General features: G+C 39.1%; 1 protein-coding gene across 2 annotated transcripts in view; it reads left to right on the forward strand.

Annotated features, from left to right (window-relative positions):
• Positions 1 to 4,854, forward strand: part of LOC149005282 (polyadenylate-binding protein-interacting protein 9-like) — a 47,141-nt gene extending 42,287 nt beyond the window's left edge. The window contains exons 8-9 of one of the 2 annotated variants that reach the window (XM_089168165.1): positions 3,088 to 3,149; positions 3,248 to 4,854. In XM_089168165.1, the coding sequence (XP_089024291.1) occupies positions 3,088 to 3,149; positions 3,248 to 3,305 (120 nt within the window). In that variant the 3' untranslated portion in view covers positions 3,306 to 4,854. The remainder of the gene's footprint in view (positions 1 to 3,087; positions 3,150 to 3,247) is intronic. The other variant, XM_089168164.1, reaches the window with a different exon arrangement.
• The last annotated feature ends 3,208 nt before the right edge of the window (positions 4,855 to 8,062 follow it).

Consider the following 8,062-nt stretch of genomic DNA (forward strand, 5'->3'; position numbering starts at 1 on the left):
GTAGCGTCATTATAAATATGCATATAGGTTCAAACAATAGATACTTTACAATTGGAATCTAATAAGTAATTCAATATATGCCTTCGATTTGGCATCTTTCATGTGATTTAAAAAAGAAAAAAAAAAGTGGACGCCTTGGGGTATAAGGCGTCTGAGGCTCTTGAGGTGATGCTTCATACCCCAAGGCGGTTGCCTTATTGCCTGAAAATGAGGCGACACCAATTTGAGGTGCTCCAAAGGTGCTCGGTCGCCTAAGCGTCGCCGACGCCTTGACAACTATGAGCAGAACCAGGAAGAAAGTAGAATAGAAGAAAAGGAAGGAAGGCATTCTCCCTTCTCACCTGCAGCTGAGAGAGAGGTGAGAACAGTGGTATTGGGCAGTTTTTCTTTGAGATGAAAGAGTGAAAGGGGGCTGGATCAGGGAGTGCTTCAAGTCTTTCCTTTATTTTCCCCCCTCATTAATCACTCACTTAAATGTGGTTCCATGCTTATATAATTGAATACCTTAAAATAAATAAATAAACAAATAAAGAAATATTCCTAGGATGAACTAGAAACTATGCCTAAACTAGTAAATTAAGAAAAGTGCACTAAAGTGAAAATCACCCATGGGTTAATTATGACATGTGAGTTGAATTAAAATCTAGATAAACTAAATAAATTTTCAAATAAACCCCATTAGAACCAAGTTAACCCAGCTGAATCAGCTAAGCTGCACAAGTTAAGAGCCTCCGGCAAACTAAATCTGAATTCAAATCAATCCACACAATAAGTAGGCATCAACTTTATTGATCCGGCTAGAAATCTATCAATTCACTAAACAAAATAGGCTAAAAAAGGCTGGAAATAAGGCTGCGGTCTTCATTGAATCAAAGGATCCAAGTGATATGGTAGCTTTCTGAACTCAATTTCTGTCCATATTGGTGCTGTAGTAGGCTTATCTCTGCCCAGCACATTTATATCCTCTGAAACTCAAGATCCATAGATCTAATATCCTCATCAATGATTCTTTTGAGTAGGAGAGAATGGATTGTAATCCCCTAGGTTTATAGAAAGCAAATTGTATTTCTTGATTTCAGTGGTTAGCAACATTGGAGTCATAGTGCAAAATTTCGGCAAAACATGTCGTTTTGCCACCCAGCGATACTATTGAAACGGCGAATTTTTTTTGAAATATCACCAAAATTTCGGAATGTTTCGGTAATTTTTTTGACCTGGGTCTCTTTTCGCCACTTACGGAAGCACCAAAATTCTGGTGAGTTTCGCTGAAATTCCGGCGATATTTCATACTATTATTGGAGCCTATCAGAGCTCAAGTGTTTGTGGATTAGCTTCTTCCATACAATTATGACTTATCTATCCACCATCCTTCAATCTAGATTTATGAAAATTATAAATAGCCTGCTTAGAGATAAGACTCTGCTCACTATATCCAACTTTCTTGACTCGTAATTTTCTTGTTTTTTCTGTTCAAACTCAGTGTCATGCAAACTATGAAATGAAACTTTTCAAATCTGGTTGCTGAGTTGAGTTGCATTTTGGGGCTCTTCAGATCTCTCTTAGACTTGATCTGATAAATGATATCCTGATTCCCTGTGGTAGTTGTGCATTCAAGAAATCCTAGCCAAATTTTGTCTCTTTGTGAAATGAAACGAATAACGGTATTAGTTATAGCCCAAGCAAAATTTTATTATCAGGTGGCTTTGTGGAGTTACATGTGAGTAATCCCCCAGTTATTTTGGGTTGGTTTAAGTTCCTTGTCGGCCTTGGGTTGGCCGCTGGAGTTGCAATAGGGCAACTTTATAAATCATTACGATCTCCACCAAGAAGTTCCTGTATGAATTGTCTGATCTTTTGTTGGGTGAATTATTATTATAATCATCCGATTATCGTATCCGTTAACCTTTTTTTTTGGGGGGGGGGATTTAATTATTTTCTTGATTTGATTTCCTTCAGTGTTCTTTTGAACAACAAATATCTATTGGTTAAGCATTTCGGGTAATTTTACCATGGTGTAGTGTCTGGTTTGTGAAACCATATAAACAACAAGAAGCAAACTTGTCCCAACTAAATGGGGTCAGCTACGTGGATTCTTGCTTCGTGAAACCATGTAACAAAAGTTATATTATAGTCGCATCAAGCCACAATAACAATCTTATTATAGTTAAATTGACTAAACATTGGGGGTTTATGGGTTGATGTATTTAAAAGAACAGATGTAAGACACGAAGAAATGAGACGGGGGGTTTGAAGAATTATGATATCAAGTAGGTTAGGAAAAGAGGAGTGGATAGAAGAGGAGGCTCCACACTGTGAATTGATAAAGTCACTCGTATTTTTGCTCCTTCCTTGCTTGATTTTGTTTCCAAATAGTCCTAAACCCAATGAAGAAAAAAAATGGAGAGGAAATTACTTCCTAGGAACTACTTGAGCAATAACTCCCTTACAACATTTTTACATCACAATTCTGGGCCCAAATAACAATATGACAAAATAATAAAAAGAACTGCCTATCATGTTGGTCATTTATCCATAATGATGTGGCAGTGGCTACATAATCCCTGAATGGTGTCATGATCATACGGCCTATCATGGTTTTTTGGTGGCAAACCACCTTTCAAGTTAGGAGAGTGATTTTCTCAGGTTCATGATGTTTTATAGCTTTGGCACAATGATGTACAAGAATTTATGCATGTGCAATTCATAATTGCTCATGTCATTACTAAATTATAAAGACGAAGGAGACAAATGCTTTTAGTTTCATCCATGTTAGCTGACAAGTTACCAGGATATTTAGTTCTTCTTAACATATAAGGTTGAGGGCATAATTATATCTTTGATCCATTGTTTTATGAGATGCCTTACTCCAGCATGGATATTATTTGTGTGGAGGAACTCTAGCTCATTCTACCTTCTGTTGTCTTGGAAAAAGGTTTTTGTATGGTCTGCCTGGACATTGTTGGTAGCTGAGCATGTAGAAACAGTCTGAGGCTAGCGTCTGGGGTGTTCACATTCTTTATAATTCATATCGAACTGGAAATTCTCTTCTTAAATGCTTGAACTGACTCATTACTTATCATGGCACAGGCGCAAAGCGCCATTATTGCACTGAACTGCAGTGGGATGCTTATGGGAAGCCTTCCTGTTAGGTATGGTGCTTGAGAGCTCACTGTACTGGAGTGGAATTCATTTTATTAATGCAGATGATAATTTTATCTGAATGAATTTCTAATACTTGTTCATGTAGGGTAAGCCCTTCAAAAACACCAGTAAGGCCTCGAGTTCCTCGCACAACCATGCATTGACCAGGCTTAAGGGCCATGAACAATGGCAAATGGTTAATTCCATGTGAGAGAATATATTGTGGTGAAGGGGATGGTGAAGCTTAAGTTTCAGTACATAACCATCTTTTTGTTGCAATGTGTTCTGCACCTGAACACTGATGATCTGGCTTTCAAGCTCTTGTCAGAATCAGTTAGTTCATAGCATAGTCATCACCTTTCTTGCAATGTTTCTCATGTACTTGATGAGGTTATTTATTCAGTTTTTGCGGGAGCTGGACAATGAACCACCTAGTTCTAGCTTTGCAGGTTCAAATGCCACTGCTATATAACCAACAGTGTAATGTTGGCTTTTTCCAGCATCAAATGTACTCACCTATTGCGATGCTGTGGTAGATGAACTTGACATGGCATGGGTATACTTGAAAGTTTCTAACCATTTCGAAACTTCTCTTGCACTCTACAATAGATGGATGGATCTGGAAATGTCGTTTGATACATCTCCCAGTAAGTAAAGATTTCAAAAGCTGATTGTACTAGGATTTGAGACAGCTTCTCTGGAGAAAGGGATATAGTAGCATACATCTGACGAACTCCTAGGATTTACTATATGATACATTTATTCCCAAAAGAAGGTTCACAATGTTTTTGTTGGAGATACGCTTATTCCCAAACAAGGAACTGTTTCTTTTTTCATTTTCTTGGGGGCTGGGGGGAGGGGTTGACATGGTAGCTGCATATATACTAGCAGAAGGGAAGTTAGAGACGACATATCAATGGGCCCAATAGCCCAAATATGTTCAACAAATGGTACAGGAGGCCACAATTATTCCAACGTTTTTACGTGAATGCTAGGAAAATTAGTTATTTGTGCTGATGTCCTTGCAAGGTGTGCTAGTCGTTTTAAATTTAATAGATATTGGTGGGGTTTTCACTATTTTTTATTGTAAACCAGGTTGTCTTTTTGGAGTAGGCTTGTGGAAAAAACAGGGTGTGAAAAAAAAAACGGAGGTGCTATATTTTTCTTTTCTTCTTTAAAATCAGTAATAGAAGATAAAAAAAAATAATTTCTTAAAATAGTTTGGCAATAAGGGCATTCAGGTCAACTAAGTTATAATTTTAACGCCTTGAAAGCTAGGACAGGACATGTAATTTTGAAAGTTTGATTGGTAAAGAATTAGTTACATCAAACCTCAAGGGAGGTGCATCTAAAATTCTTGGAAAATTGCAAAATTGGTGTTAATTAGAAATTTAAATGTTTGTATTTCCCCAAAAAAAGTTATCAATCTTGCATAAAAGATGAGCTTCCGTTGTGATTCTTGATGAAGAAGACATGTAAAACAGAATTCAGAGAAAGGCGAGAAGAGCAGAAACAGAGAGAAGTAGAGCTTAAAGAAGATTCAGGAATTTTGGGAGAAATGCTCTCATGCCCAGTACCGTAGAGGTTAAGCCTTTTATACTATTCAAATCACAAGCCGTACGAGCAATACCAGCTGTCAACGCTATCAGCTACTACTTCCCAGGTCTAGCAGACCGACGTGGCTTCTCCTGAATATTGATCTGGTTTTCCATTGCCACCATACCGTCTCCTTGGCCCACAAGTTGTCCTCAAGGATGAAAGCAGGGAAAAGCTAACGAAAATTTGCAACATCAACCCAGGAAGTATCTTCAAGGGGAAGACCCTCCCATTAAACCAAAAGTTTAGGTACCAAAGCACATCCACGACGCAAAACATGATGATTAACAATGGCTAGCAGATGAGGAGGAAGCTGTAGTGGAAGAGACTGAACACACATAGAGGCAGGATCACCATAGAAAGGCTTGAGAACAGAAATGTGAAAAACTGGATGCACTTGCGAAGAAGGTGGTAAAGCCAACCGATATGCCACCTTACCAAATGAGACTTGGATTTTTTGTAGGTGATTGGGTTTATGTGAGATTGCATCCTCAATGACAGACTTCTATGGTTCCCGACGGTGATCTTCCATGTCTTCCATCCGCAAATGAGCCCCCAATAAATGCGTCTTCCGATCAAACAAAATCTGCTCACGGGTTTGCCAGGTGTCATCAGCAATTGCATTAGCGAAGCAATGAGGCAGATATCATACAAGAGTAGGGGTTGTCACCCATACAAAGCACGAAATGGAGAAGTATTAATGGCGGTATGATGTGCAGTATTATATGAATATTCAGCCAATCCCAGAAATTTTACCCAACTCTGAGGTTCGTCTGCCACAAAACTTCGCAAATACGCCTCCAAACAACGGTTCAACACTTCTGTTTGACCATCCATTTGAGGATGACAAGAGGAACTCATAGACAATGTGGTGCCTTGCAGTCTATTTAACTCTTTCCAAAAAGAACTGAGAAATAGCCGATCACAGTCACTGACTATAGAACGTGGTAATCCATGATGCCGAAGGATCTCATGGGCAAACACTTATGCTACTTTGTGACTCGTATAACCTAGTGGAAGAGGGCAGAAATGACCATATTTGGTCAAATGATCCACTACAACCATAATGACATATTTTTCCTTGAGACAACGGCAACCCAATAATAAAATCTACAGAGATATCTTCCCAGACTTGACTTGGTACCAGTAGAGGCTACAATAAACCGGCTAGACTGGCGAAAATTGGCTTTGTCTGCTGGCAAGTATGACATTGTGATACAAACATTTTCGTATTCTGAAGCATACCTTTCCAAAAAACATTAGCAGATAACTGCTTGTAAGTTCGGAGATGTCCAGCATGGCCACCCAAAGGAGAGGAATGGAATTCTTGTAAGAATATATTCTTGAGCTTCGAATTAGTGCCCAAAAAATTCTGTTATGATAATAGAGAAGACCATCCCTGTATGCATACCTTGGACACCCCTCCAGATCAGATTGCAAATCCTCCCGTAGTTGACGAAGCTCTGGTAGCTCTTGTACCTCTTTTTGAACATCATCCAGGATTGTAAGGAAGCAATGGTGAGAACATAAAGCTTAAAATTAGCAATTCTGGACAAAGAATCTATTGCTGCATTTTCCTGACCTGGCTTGTATGAGATTTCAAAAGAATATCCCCATAACTTCATCAACCATCTCTGTTTTTCAGGGGATTGAATAACTTGTTCAATTAACTCTCTCAGACTCTTTTGGTCATTAAGTATCACAAACGTCTCCCAAGAAAATACTACAGCCATTTTGCAATAGCTTGAGTAATAGAGAACATCTCTCGAGCATATGTCGATGTTGCTTGCATAGTTGGAGACAATTCCATACTATAAAATGCTATTGGGTGCCCAACTTGAGAGAGAATTGCCCCAATACCAATTCTTGAAGCATTGGTTTCAACGATAAATGGCTGAGAAAAATCGGGCAGTGCAAGTACCGATGCATGCATCACCACCTATTTCAGAGCATCAAAAGCTTCTTGCGTCGTCGCCGACCATTCCTATGTGCCTTGTTTAAGCAAATTTATCAAAGGTGTGGCAACTTGAGCGTATCCTCGTACAAAACAACAGTAGTAACCGGTTAAACTCGAAAAAGCCCTCACATCCTTTACATTCCTGGACCTGGGCCAAGCTTGAATGGCAGATATTTTACTTGGATCCATTTGTATACCTTGGGCTGTAATTAAGTGGCCCAAATGCTCCACCTATATTTTTTCAAACATACATTTAACCCATTTAGCAAATAACATTATGGGCTTTAAGAGTGTGCAGCACCTGTTGCAAATGGTCAAGGTTCTTGGCCCATGTTTTATTGTAGACTAACAAGTCATCAAAGAAGATCAGAACAAACTGCCAGAGGAACAGCTGGAAAACGTTGTTCGTCAAGCCGAAGGGCATCACAAGGAACTCATAGTGTCCTTTGTGATTCCGAAAGGCTGTTTTACAGACATCCTCTTCCTTCACCCTTATCTGATGATAACTTGAACGCATATCTAATTTTGAAAAGAAGCTTGCACCATGGAGTTCGTCAAATAATTCATCCACAGTTGGAATTGGAAAACGATCCGAAATGGTAATCGCATTCAAAGCTCCATAATCGACATAGAAACGCCAAGTTCCATTATGCTTCTTAACCAAGAGGACCGGTGAAGAGAAGGGACTTGTACTACTCTGAATAATCCCACTTGACAACATCTCTATAACTTGCCTTTCAATTTCAGTTTTCTGAAAATGTGGATACCTATATGGGACACACATTCATAGGCTGAGCTCCATCCTATAAGTGATGTCATGGTCTTGTTCATAGTGAGGGGGTAATCCATGAGGTTCCTCAAACACTGAAACAAATTGATCCAACAATTCAGCCAAATCTGGATTTTCAGTTTCAACCCTCACCTTTGATCCCTGCGTCTCCTCCATTTCTAGGTGATACAATTCTAAACAAGATCGATGGGAAAGTAGCCATCGAAGTTCATGATAATGTAATCCTGTAGGAACCCACGACAAATCTCCATGAAGAGTGACCTAGTGATTTTCCTCGTGAAATTGTAATGTCAACCTCTGATAATCAAAAAGCATTGGTCCCAAACCAAATAACCACTGCACTCCCAATATGATATCTGTCCCCCTTGATTGGTAGAGAATATGCATCCACAACAAACTCATGATTTTGAATTTTAATGTACAGATGTCAAACAAGACCTTCACACACAATTTTGTCTCCATTTCCAACTAACACTGTAACGTCAGGTTTCGTTTCCAGCAGCAGAAACGTTGCCACTGCTTCGTACAAAATTATGTGTACTTCCAATGTCCACCAACACTTGGAGAAGCTTGCCATT

Source organism: Hakea prostrata, chromosome 9 (genome assembly GCF_041222555.1).
Source record: "Hakea prostrata isolate BN-2017 chromosome 9, UWA_Hpros_2, whole genome shotgun sequence".
NCBI classification, from domain to species: Eukaryota; Viridiplantae; Streptophyta; class Magnoliopsida; order Proteales; family Proteaceae; genus Hakea; species Hakea prostrata.